This window comes from Apus apus, chromosome 1 (genome assembly GCF_020740795.1).
Source record: "Apus apus isolate bApuApu2 chromosome 1, bApuApu2.pri.cur, whole genome shotgun sequence".
In the NCBI taxonomy this organism is placed as follows: Eukaryota; Metazoa; Chordata; class Aves; order Apodiformes; family Apodidae; genus Apus; species Apus apus.
The window spans coordinates 204,161,622-204,174,407 of NC_067282.1; the positions used below are offsets into that span (position 1 = coordinate 204,161,622).

At 39.9% G+C, this 12,786-nt stretch overlaps 1 protein-coding gene across 2 annotated transcripts in view; it reads right to left on the reverse strand.

The window, feature by feature from the left end:
* The window catches only part of CHCHD3 (coiled-coil-helix-coiled-coil-helix domain containing 3), a 168,195-nt gene that overhangs the window by 136,050 nt on the left and 19,359 nt on the right, over positions 1-12,786 (reverse strand). For both annotated transcript variants that reach the window (XM_051612738.1, XM_051612728.1), the window contains exon 3: positions 1,235-1,319. In XM_051612738.1, the coding sequence (XP_051468698.1) occupies positions 1,235-1,319 (85 nt within the window). The remainder of the gene's footprint in view (positions 1-1,234; positions 1,320-12,786) is intronic.

A 12,786-nucleotide genomic window follows, 5' to 3' on the forward strand; every position in this document is an offset into this window, starting at 1 on the left:
ATTAGTGGAAAGTGTCCAACAAACTACTGAAGTTCAACAAACCTCTCACTGTAACCACATTTAGCTGAACTCCTGAGCAGTCAATATTAAGCTCAAATGTAACTCAAGTTTTCCAGTCAAAGCCCAGTTCAACAGAGGAGAGATTTCACTGTAACATATTGATTTCCTTTACTGCTGATTCAAAAAAAACAACCTGATTTTTTCTGGGACATGTACATAGTCGTATCTAATTATATACTCCATCAACCTAACTCAATTAAATAATAATATAATGATGTGTAGGAAAGAACTGATATATATGCAGACAGTTTAAGGAGTTCTAAATATATTCTAATTTTTTGTAATCCATCATAATGAGCCTTCCTTCCCATTCTCAGAAAGGACAATGTGTAGGTTAATATTAATATTCAATGGTTCATAATATCTAATGTAGGAAAATCATTGAAAGAAAGAACAAATGAAGCACAAATCCACCAAGTTCACCACAGAGCCAAACCCAATTTCAAGTTCAAACACAAACTGTTTTTAATTGCTAACAATTGCACAGCACCACACTACACATTGCAGAGTATTTTTTAAAAGCAGTATCCCAAGTCTGCTGCTGCATTCTGTAGGACTCTACTGTCTCCCACAGTAACTATCATCTCTGAGAAAAAATGCAGTAAAAAATAGTCATGTTTCCATATGAAAAAAAAGGATATTAAAATGATTTTCTGCTAGACAACTCTTTTAACATTTTGTATCTTCAAAGCACTATGCTGTAGTATTAAAGCAGTTTGAAACACACTGCAGCTCACAAATACCTAGAATTCACAGAAATAACAAGAACTACTATTTATACTGCTGTTAAAATTCAACTTCTCATCAAACAGAGGGGTTATATGTAACCCTCCTCTGCACTGCTCTCCAGCTATTTCTGTCTCTACCCCACAATGTGAATATTTGGACTCAGGAGAGATGAACAAATACTGAGCTGAAAAGACTGCAAAGGAGAGTCAGGCTTATGAGGTCAAAAGGGATTTAGATCAACAGTTTACATTAGCTCTCAAAAGGAAATTGCAGTAAAACTTTTGTTTTAACACATATTTAATACCAAAACTTGCTATATAGCCCAAAGGTTTTACCTACCATTTTGTGTTGGGGTAAAAATTCAACTGTTTATAGTAAGTAGATAAATAACAATAATTAAAGCATTAAGTACATATTTGATTCAAATAGTTATTAACAAACCAACCTTCTCTTGTGAGCTTCAGAGTCTCTCCTGGCTCGTTCTAATGCCAGTTCCTCAGCTATCCTTTTCTTTAGTTCTTCATCACTAACTAGAATTAAAAGAAAATTAAAACGTTTTAACAAAACGGAACATCCTTAATTACAGAAACAACTGCATAATATAGTACTCTGCTGAATTTTTTTTTTATAAAGCAGTTGGAGTGCTTTCTTGTGGATTAAACACCTTTCAAATTTTAGCATGCAGCACTGGAGAGCCTTTAAAATTACTTATTAAGCAACTTCTCAAGTAGTGGAGTCTTTCAAAAAAATCAAACAACATACAGTGTCTGTTAAATTAAACACATTTTCCTGAAGAAATACAACATAAAAACATGGGGGGTGTGTGTGGTGTGAGACTGAAACCTAAATAGTAAAGTCATAAAATGCTGTTCTTTATTCATATGGAACCAAGGGAAATATTGTTCTGCTCAACAAAACAAGTATTATCAGATGCATATTTTGCCCAACAAAGCACTTACAGCATCCTAAACATCCACACTTCTAGTGTTAGAAAAGTATTTTGCCTCCAATTCTCCCAGCTTTCTTCAAGCAAACAGACATGGAAAGAAGAAATTCTTCATTTAGATTATGTCAAAGGGATCAGTTAAGAACTGGAAAAGCAGGGAAGCAACTTCAAGTCTCTTGCAAAGTAAACTTTAACACACTAAAGGTCGAAAGGTGTGATAGCCATTAATCCTTCAAGTTTGAAAGACACCTATAAGACTACCAAAACCCATTCAGTAAGGTTCTGAAACACAAAACAGGTCCCTTCCCAACTCTTTGATACTCAAAGGCTCTGTCATGCCAAGCTACTACACCAAATCATTCATTATCTATCTCTGTACTTCTAGACAACAGCATACTGCTGATAAATCTGACTCAAGGAGATCAGTAGTAGTTTGTTGTTACTGCATGGAACAGATGTTGTGGCAACAGAATATATTGCAAGAGAATTCCCAAGAAATCATAAAGAAAAGGTTGTTTCAACATTAAAAAACAAACAAACAAAAAAACAGAACAAAAAACGACCCCAACTTTGGAGATGGCTTTATCTCTACCACACACAGTAGGAATTAAAGATACCAAAAAAATAAACACCCAGTCATCTAGTAATAAAGAACAACATTTTCAGTTTGGGGAATGCAGTAACTTGGTAACCAAAAGTTGGATCAACTTCAGTAGAACAACTCTTACTTTACATAAAATACTATTTTGCAGGAATTAAGGACAGCGAGTTTTCCTCTGGGTGGAAAAGGAAACTATTACAAAGTACAGCTGTAGAAAGAGACTAAAGAAATTATATCCAGGTTTATTCCAATATAAATCCTAATCTAGACCTGCCTGTCTGGAATAAAAGTGTACCTACACTGCCTGAGCTGTTACAGACACACAGATAATTTGTAGAATCCTGGAATGGTTTGGGTTGGACGGGACCTCAAAGATCATCTAATCCCACCCCCCTGCATGGGCAGGGACACCTCCCACCATTCCAGGCTGCTCCAAGCCCCATCCAACCTGCCCTTCAACACTGCCAGGGATGGGGCAGCCATAGCTGCCTTAAGAAACCTGAGCCAGTGTCTCCCCATCCTTCACAAGAAATAATTTTTTCCTTGTGTCTAACATAAATCCTCTCATCCAGCTTAAAGCCACTCCCCCTCAGCCCATCCTTCCTTGCCCCTGTCCCAGGTCCCTCCCCTGCTTTCCTGGAGCCCTTTCAGGCACTGGAAGGTGCTCTAAGGTCTCCCTGCAGCCTTCTCTTCTCCAGGCTGAACACCCCCTAAGTGCCTGAGAGCGTGTCTAGGGATTAGAGATATTAGTGACAAAAACAGGACAGCCTCCAACTCCAGCACCCCCTGTGTGGAACCAATTATTTGTTTTACATTAGGCAGCAATCAGATTCCAGAAAAACTAGAGACAAACAAAGGCAGCAACAAATAGCCATGCATCTCTGACCTTGTCCCCAGGAGCTGGCTTTATCTGCAAGTATTATCTAGCATTCTTAGCTCACACTCCCATTAAGGTTAACAGAGTCCAGTGTGCAATTTTTCTCATACTAAAGTAGACTTTTAAAATAGTGAATCTTATGAATGAATGAAGCAGCTTCATCGACTACATGGGCGTCTTGGCCAACTAATTCAGTTACAAGCATCTTAGGTAAAGCTGAAGGAATCAATATCCATCCTGCCAGATGCTGCAAGTGCTTAGTTGACAGAAACGAGATGGAAAAACTAGGGGGACACTTGTGAATAGCAAGTGAGACCCCAGCCTAAAAACACCTCAACATATGTGAAAATCCAGTGGTAAAAATTAACCTTGCAACTGATGACTGTCACAAACCCTGGTTGAAAAAGCAAAAACTCATTTTATTGGTACTATCTCTACCGACCATTCATACTGCACCACTATTTTCCCCTCTGAGGCTAAGTGAGGATGCTGTCTGGTTTAGAACATAGAGAGTTATAACACCTCTGCATTTCCAAACAAGTACCAGCTAGTCACAGTGAACTGTATTGCCAGAGGAGACAAAAAAACTTAAGCAAAATAGCAGGCAAAATCACAAGGACCCTGTTTCTGTACTGCAGGACACATTCATCTCCCCCACACCTCAGCAAGCATCACAAGTCAAAATGAGAGCAGTTAAGGTTCTGCATTTGTACACTTAGAGATGATTAAGCTGTCATAAAAGCCAAGAATTTATTTCACATCACAGCTACTTTATTCACAGAACAATCTGAAAACCCATGATGAAGTGCTCCTCACTGCAGTTCTGCTCAGCTCAGGTACCTCAGTATTTCACAGCCTTTTAATACTGCACTTGAGAACACACAAAATGTTGCATAAATGTATTACTCACCAACACCTACATCACCAAGTTTATTGTTCTGGTGTGCAAACATCAACACAGGAACTCCAGAGCATAGAATGGTCTTTTAAGTCATAATGAGAAAAGACTCGGGCATCAGCCAATAAAGACATTTGACCTTAACAATCAATTAGGTTACCCATCGATCAGCCAAATACTAATAGGGAATAAAAGTGGAGCTATAGATCATTCAATAGAATTATTGTAAGATATAATTGGGTAACTCCCAAATGGGAACTTTATGATGTTTCAGTAAAAATACTGCAGTTCGACAAGGAGGAGGGTTTGTTCTAGGGGATGAAGCATTTAAAAAGAAGTTAACTTATTAGAAAGTGAGTAAAAAAAAAAAATGGCACTTTTTCTAGAAAAAAAATAAAACACTAACATTTCTCTCTGATGACAATCACTGCTGAGATTATAGGGCATTAAAACCAGACAGCTGACCATTGAAGAGTATTAGAATACAGTGGGCACAAGACTGCTCAAATAAGCACGATACAGAGAAAAAACAGCAGTTGCCAGAAGTTATGTAGCCACTCCCACCAGCACCCTTTTGAGTATTTTAAGTCGTTCAGGATACTGAAAGCAGTGTCAAATTCATTGTATGTCCATCCCCGAGCAGACAAGATTTTCATGCAGGTATATTTCGGAAGGTCACACTTGCATCCCAGTGCTTTCTTATGCTCCTACACGAGCATAAAAAGAAAGCAGCTCCACCATTTCCCCAGTCTGCATGTGCTCACACACAGCTCCCTTCAAAAGACAATTTAGACAGATGGGCAGTAATAGGAACTACACTCAAAAAGCCATAGTTCTATAGCCAGAAATAACTCCTCTCTGCCCTCTTAGCATGTGAAGGCTGGATGCTGGTAGGTGTCTGATAAGAAGTATTCTCTTTGGGATAATGGCAAGGGAGTGCCACCAGCTGCACTGCAATGGGTTCATTACCGTGCTAAGATCTAGCAGCAGGTTCCACAATGCTTCAGGATGACCAGACTGCTCCAGGTAACACCACCACAGGCACTAGATACCACTAAGATAAAGCCCACAAAGCTCTTGCCCAGATCTTGGCAGACCAAGCAGTGACTGTCAATGGACATTTTGCCATTTTGATGGCCTCCAGGATGCAGTAACCTGACATGTCTATTTTTTTGTCCACCTACTCTTTTGGAAGAGTTGGAAAGACATGGTCATTTATGCCTAATATTAAAATGCAAGTGCATGATGCTTTTCCTCCCCTTCATGTACAGATTCTAACTTGATAAAGGGTATGGATAACTTTACCAATTATTATTAAACAATTTTCATGTACTGCAAGCTAATACACATTTGACTCCATTAACTTCCTCTCCCTATACACACAAAATACACAAAGGTAAATTCAGCTTCTTTGATATTTAAAACAAAGCAAAATAAGGAAGAAAGAGGACAGGATACCCAAAGATAAGATCTGAAGAAGCTGCAAGTTACATCCTGTACACGTCTGTTGGCCAAAATCTGTGACCAGGCTCAGTGAATAGAAGAGAGGCAATTCTACCAAATCATTTCAGTTCACTTTACACCTCCAGACAAATGTTTGGAGTGAAAGGGTGTGGGAATATCACTCACCGGGACCAGGTTTTATTTTGAACACCAAGCAGGCTGGCAGTTACAGAAGCATTAGAGCATTCCCTGTGTGTGTTTCAACTCTTCATTCATCCTTTTCCAGACAAGGAAGACACTCAGATTCCTGTCCATCTCACAGCCTTCTGCAAGCCAAAAGGAAGCTTATTCTGCCACACTTGTAACAAAGGCCACAGAACCTATGAAAGTTATTTGGGAAGCCACTTGTGGAGATAGATACTGCTTTCTGTAGTTCGGGTAAAGACTAACCTGATTGCTGTTAAAAAAAAACACCAAACAATTAAAAAAATAGGAGTGTGCAAGGCCAGTTGCTTAAATCCTAGTATTGATTCTCCACTTGTGCTTCAAAGCCAGAAGAATAAGAAAGTATACACCTGATATGATTTTTAGGGTCCAAAACATTTTGAATAATTGCAGGGACAGTTGATGACAGAGGAGCTAAGGGTACTGAAGAGCTTCTGCACTTACCAGCAGTTAGAGGTTTCAGTTAGATAATACACACTTCATCTTAGAACTTCAAAGGCCAACCACTAGCAGGTTCTGAGCACAGTCAAGAGCTTCACAGGCTGGCAATGAGTCTTGAGAAACAATCAGCAATGTTACCACCTCGGTCTACTATAGGGTGGTGCATAAGGATAAGTGAAACTCAGCTACTCTCATAATATTCTTCCCCAACTCCTCTGTCCTTGCTGGTCACAAGATGGAAATCTGTACTTTTTTTCCTCTAACTTTAAAGCAGTTGCTTCATAGAAAAAACATTCAGCAAGATTACAGCAAGAAGGCAGCACCCAAAGCTGCCACCAACACACATTAGGTAAAGCAGACACCTGCAGCCTCAGAAAGGTTAACATGAGAAATGAGGAACACAATACAGGCAAATTAATCAAACAGCCTCTAGCCTGCAGAGCTGGCAATCAGCCCTTCAGTCTTGTATTTTCAAAAATATCCTTAATGGAAACAGCATTTATTACTAGGCACCTTAACTAAACCCTCTTGAAAGGGCAAGTGCATTAAGTTATTAATGAAGAGACACTTTGGTTTGATACAATCAAATGTCTTTCAGAACATACTTAGCTAAATAATACTCAGAGAATTAATTTACCCAGAAAAGGAAAACAAAGGTATGCTTTTCCTTTTCATTCAGTTTTGCTACTAATAATAAAAATAAAAAAAGATGCCCAGTGAACAGAATGTCCTGCAGAGAGCAACTTGTCAGAAGTCAGAAGAGAATCATACAGAAGTCCTCCAGGCTATATGACCAACTTCCTTAAAGAGATAAAATTGGCTTTTACAAAAAATACCCCCAAGGATGGAAACATCACAGCCCCTCTGGGCAACATGTTTTAATGCCTGACAGACCTGATGACAAAAAAGCTTCTCCTCACAGGTCAAAAGCACTTTTGTTTCCATGTATGCCTCTTGTTTATCATCCTCCTGCCATGCACCACTACAAAGGGACTGACTTTGTCTTCTCAATACCTCCTTTATTGGCAGGCTACTTCCAAGACTAAGAAGTCCAGGTCCCTCAGCCTCTCTTCTCCAGTTTCAGACCATCACTCCTTCAGCCAAGGAGCTCTGCAATGTGTTTGGGGCTACACTGGCTACTGCTGCCTTCAGATAAACTAGTCACAAGGCAGGACCTCTCATGCCATTCACATTAAGTGCATGGTTTGAGTGCAATCCAGAGAACTAATGCAGGGCTAAGACACACAAAACCAGAGGGCACAACCTTCAAATTAGTGTCTGAATGCATCAACCAGACAGCAAATGAGAAGCTGCATTTGCAATTTGGCTCGTCTTTCACATGGTCACCCAGTAAAAGCTCTCAGGAAAGTAGTTATAAAGTCAGTGGTAAATTCCTGTCATGGATTAGAAAAAGACAAAAGAGAGAACAGAAAGCTCTAGCATTGGGAAGGCTTAAGAAATACTTTAAACTCTGCATGTCACTTGTCTAAATCATCTTTAGCAAGACACTGTAAGACTAGAAAACTTTAAAAAGGAAAAAATAAGGCCAAACGTGCTGAGCAGCACCATGGGATACAAATTCAGTTTTGATAAATGAATAACCAAGCACACTGGAAAGCATAATGCTATTTTATCTTACCTTTTGCTTGGTTTTTAAATTAACGATTTCTGGTTTTTCTGAGTATCACACAAAGACTTGTTCACTGTCCAACTGGGCATGAGAGGGAAGTATGTAGAAAGAGAAAGAAGAACGTAATTGTAGCCTATCTACTTAGAGAGGATGAACAAGAAAAATAGATTTAAGATGATACATCTCCACACTTCCTCAAGCACAATGTTCTATCAGTCCTTCCACACAACATTTAACACCGAGGACAAGCTTGGCCAAGATCTATTTGAGTTCCACTGAAATTTATGGGCTTAACACAGTAATCACTTTGAAAGGTTCTCCAACCTCATTGTTCGACAGCTTATGGTAACATTTTCTTTCTTTTAAGACAAAGGGGAAGCATTAGAAAATGTCTTTGAAACAAAGTGTAGACAAAGCAGAAAGGTTTTGTGTTTGTTGTGGGATTTTTCTGCATCAGAAACATGAACATAGACTGGTTTCTCACAGATCCACATTGCTTGTTCTCTGCCCTCTTACAGCAAGTCAAGCTCATGTGTCTTGTCCCTGTGACATTGTCCTCCTTGAGGACTTCTCCATTCTCCAAATTTCAGCTCTCTGTCTCCTAGCTTGGCAGTACACAGCACAGGCTGCAGTTGCTTTTGCAGCATGTCCCAGTCTGGCAGCTAAAGCCCTTGTGTGAGAGGTAAACCTTCAGCAACACAGCCCAGGCAGCTACAGACCTTCTCTCCATTAAAGCATTTGTCTTATTGTCTCTTTCTACCTAATCCTTGATTTCTCAAAACCATAAAGTATCAGGGCCTTGAGCCTTTCAGCTCCCTTTAGGTAGATTTGGCTGAATTAATAAATTCAGAAGTTAGTGGAAGGCAACTGATGAATGGATGGCACTGCCACACAGCAATTTTCCTCAAAAAAGAAGAAAAATAAGGGAAAGAAAACTCAAAATTACTCAGAGAAAAGAGACATGGTATAGAATATAACAACATAACACAGGCAGCCCTAGGCTATTCTACCTTCCGTAACACATTGTTTAAAAGGCTCACAACTCAGCTGATAGGGCAGCATTTAAAAGATTTTGGGGTTTGTAATATTTTCTGTAATATTTGAAATGCAGTAGAAAATACATTTTCAACTCTTTTTGCTGAAGCCAAAAGCAAAAAGACTGAAGAACACCAGCAGGATACATAATATTTAAATTGTGCTTCAAGGTACATAGCAACCACTGCTAGAAACGACTGGTTTTTTGTTGGAAAAACTATTTCCCAGTTACTTAGGGCAGAATTTCTTGCATTCACCTCTACAGCATCCTGTATTGACAAGAGAGCATCAGGGCATTCAGAACATCAATCTGATCCAATAAGGCAATTCTCAGGTCTCTGTGCACATTAAGTATGAGCATTAACCAGCTCGCTTGGGACCAGGTACCTTAGGGCTGTCTTCAGACCCATCATCTGTCTCAGCAGCTGGCAGGACAATGTAGGCATCACAATTAATGAAGATGTCACAGGGAAAATTTCTAACTGGGCACTAACAGCTATAAATACTGAATCAGAACACGTCAGCAACCTAGTACCTTCACAGCATCAACCTATGGATCAATCCATTAAGAATCAATTAAAACACTTTACCAACCAACAGTCTAATTGAAGACACATAATATACAAACGTTATAATATGTGAATAACCTTAACTTGTTCTTTGTACTTAAACACTCCAGTTTGGTCCATCCCTATACACCACACATCACATAAAAAATGGGTACTGTTGATATTGATGCTTAAGCTGAATAGCAGAGAAAAGAATAAATATCAAATCCATTACTCTTAATTTAGAAAGAGTAGCCAACTATAGAAATGACAGGCAATCAGGTAGGATACAATAATTTCCACTAGACCAAGGAAGAAAAAAGTATATACTTTATTTCTTATTCAATTAGGCAACAAGAAAACATTGTTACCTCTCCTGACATTCTCAAAGTTGTCTCAAGAGGCTAACCACGGAAACAACATTTATCTCAGCCCTGAAACAGGTTACTGAAGGTCCAGGTTAAAGTGCACTGGTAAATCAATGTGAGACAGTCCATCTATGCCTGCCCATGCTGCATGCTGCCTGTGCAGACAAAGCTTTAGCTCACCAGAGCAGTCAATCAGCTCACTCTTACAAGCACAAAATTCACTGGTAGAATACTTAAGTCTGCTTTGGATATCAGGAACACTGTCATGGGACTCATCCTGGACTCCTAAAATCATCCATTTGTATAGAATTATAGAATCACAGAATGGCAGAACAATTTGGCTTGGAAAGCACCTTAAAGATCATCTAGTTCCAAACCCCTAAATGGGCAGGGACACCACCCACTAGACCAGGTTGCTCAGAGCCCTTTCTAACCTGCCCTTGGGAAAGCCACATAAATATTCATTACACACTAAAGAAAATAGTTTTCTGCTCTTAAACTGTATGATCTCCACATCGATTAAAGTCGTAGCAAATATATTTAGTGTGTTTAAATTAGGTGATAAGTCAATGACACCACCAAATACTCTTCCAGCACAAATCCAAGCTAGGGGGAGAATGGCTGGAGAGATGCCCTGAGGAGAAGCATCTGGGGGTGGGAGTAGGAGAGAAGCTCGACGTGAGCCACCAGTGTCTGCTGGAGCCCAGAAGGTCAATTGTGTCCTGGGCTGCATCAAAAGAAGTGTGGCCAGCAGGGGCAGGGAGGGGATTCTGCCCCTCTGCTCTGCTCTAGCGAGACCTCACCTGGAGTACTATGTGCAGCTCTGGAGCCCTCAGCACAGAAGAGACATGGAGCTGTTGGACAGGGTCCAGAGAAGGGCCACAAAGATGAACCAAGAGCTGGAGCAGCTCTGCTCTGGAGACAGGCCAAGAGAGTTAGGGTTGTTCAGCCTGGAGAAGAAAAGGTTATGGGGAGAACTTCTACCACCCTTCCAGTATCTGAAAGGACTACAGGAAAGCCAGGGCTTTTCACCAGAGGGGGCAGACGTAGGGTAAGGGGTAATGTTTTTTAACTGAAAAGGGGAGATGTAGGTTACACAGCAGGAAGAAATTCTTCCCCATGAGGGTAGGAAGGCACTGGAACAGGTTGCCCAGGGAGGTTGTGGCTGCCCCATCCCTGGAGGTGTTCAAGGGAAGGTTGGATGAGGCTTGTGGAGCCTGGTCTGGTGGGAGGTGTCCCTGCTCATGGCAGGGAGGTTGGAACCTGATGATCTTTAAGGTCCCTTCCAACCTTCACCATTCTATGACTCTGTGTTTATTTTTGAAAGAGCCTGGATTTGCTGGTAACAGAATACAAGAGGAAACAAGGAAGAGTGTAACAGTATGTCAGTATTCCTGGCATACAGCAACTTTTAAAAAATTTAATGGGTTTCAAAACAGGGCTGTACTCAGTCTTTAACCCTTTAAACAGATCAAATTAGCCTTATGCTCCATGGAAAAAAAAAAATAATGATCCATCCCTTCAATTCCACCAGCACTACAGAAGAAAAACTCCATAAATTAGTTATTTGCTTTAAAGACCAAAGTATCTGCTCCTCACCCTCTGTTTCTCTCTCTCTCTCTCAACAACAAAGGAATCCCTCAAAGACCCCCAGGAAGTTTATTGCTCTATGTAAAAGTGAAGTATCAGGAACAAGTGTCTACATGCACCACAACTGTCACTTTTGTGAGTGACCTTGTACACATCTCTCAAATTTTTTTATTACGAGCCATGGATCAGGGCATGGTCAGCATTTAAACTGGTTTTGGGCTTGTTGGGTTTTTTTCCAATTATTATTTATAAAGAATAGCAGGCTTCACAACAAATTCTATTTTCAGACTCATACAAATTTAACTACCAACAGAAACAGCAATTCTCCTATTTCAGTTCAGAATTACAGGCACTTCCTACCATTATAGATTCAATACAAACAAAGCATACCTCCAAGGACAGAAATTTCTGTTAACTGTTAAATATTGGTCATGTGCAGCAATACATACACAAGCTCACAGGATAATTAAATACAAAAACAAAGCAATTAAATGTGCATAATTTAAAAATATTTAGTATTTCACTTTCCAAAGGCACTCTTGCATAGATTACATTATCTATTTTACAATGTAAATGTGAATATCAATCAATTTATACTAATTTAAATTAGAAACAAGATGGTATGTGCTCTAGAAATAACAAAGCAAACTTAGTCCATATTATACTTGGAACATTCTCTTTGCAGGATCAAGTTATTGTTGTAAATTTAGCAGTAAATCCCAAGAATGAACTTGAGGGGGGTTGGAAAAATAAGGGGAGAGTAGGGTTAAAAGACTTTCCCCTAGGATTCTTTGAACAGGGGTCTATCTGCCTGTGTTTAACAGCTCCATTTAGCAAGAATAACTCCTGAGACTCGCATCCAAATGAGAAGAGCAGAGAACTGCCATTACTCCTCAGCATGGCCAAGGTTACATTTTAACAAGCTAACAGGAAAATCAAGTAAACAGAAATGGATCTATACAACCCACAGAAAGACAGAAAATTGTTGGAAATCATTGTGGATGCTCCCTCCCTGGAAGTGTTCAAGGCCAGGTTGAGCAGTGCTTGGAGTGACACACTCTAGCAGGAGGTGTCCCTGCCAATGGCAGGGGAGGGTTGGAACTAGATGATCTTCCAAGTGCCTTCCAACCCAAACCAGTCGTGATTCTATAAAATACAAAATTGCAAGGCTAATCTTAACATTAGTTCTTGCAACCAACAAACAAAGTAGAAAAGGAGCACAGAAGAATAAAGCAGTAGGAGTCAAGAAGCAAGGACACAGGAGCAGAGGTCTACACAGGACAAGAGCATCCTGGTACAGCAGAGCCTCCCCTTCCAGTCACTTAAACCAGTGAGCTCTTCCCTTATACAATCTTCAGCCTGCATTTCCCTACTGCCCAGACAACACACCAGCCT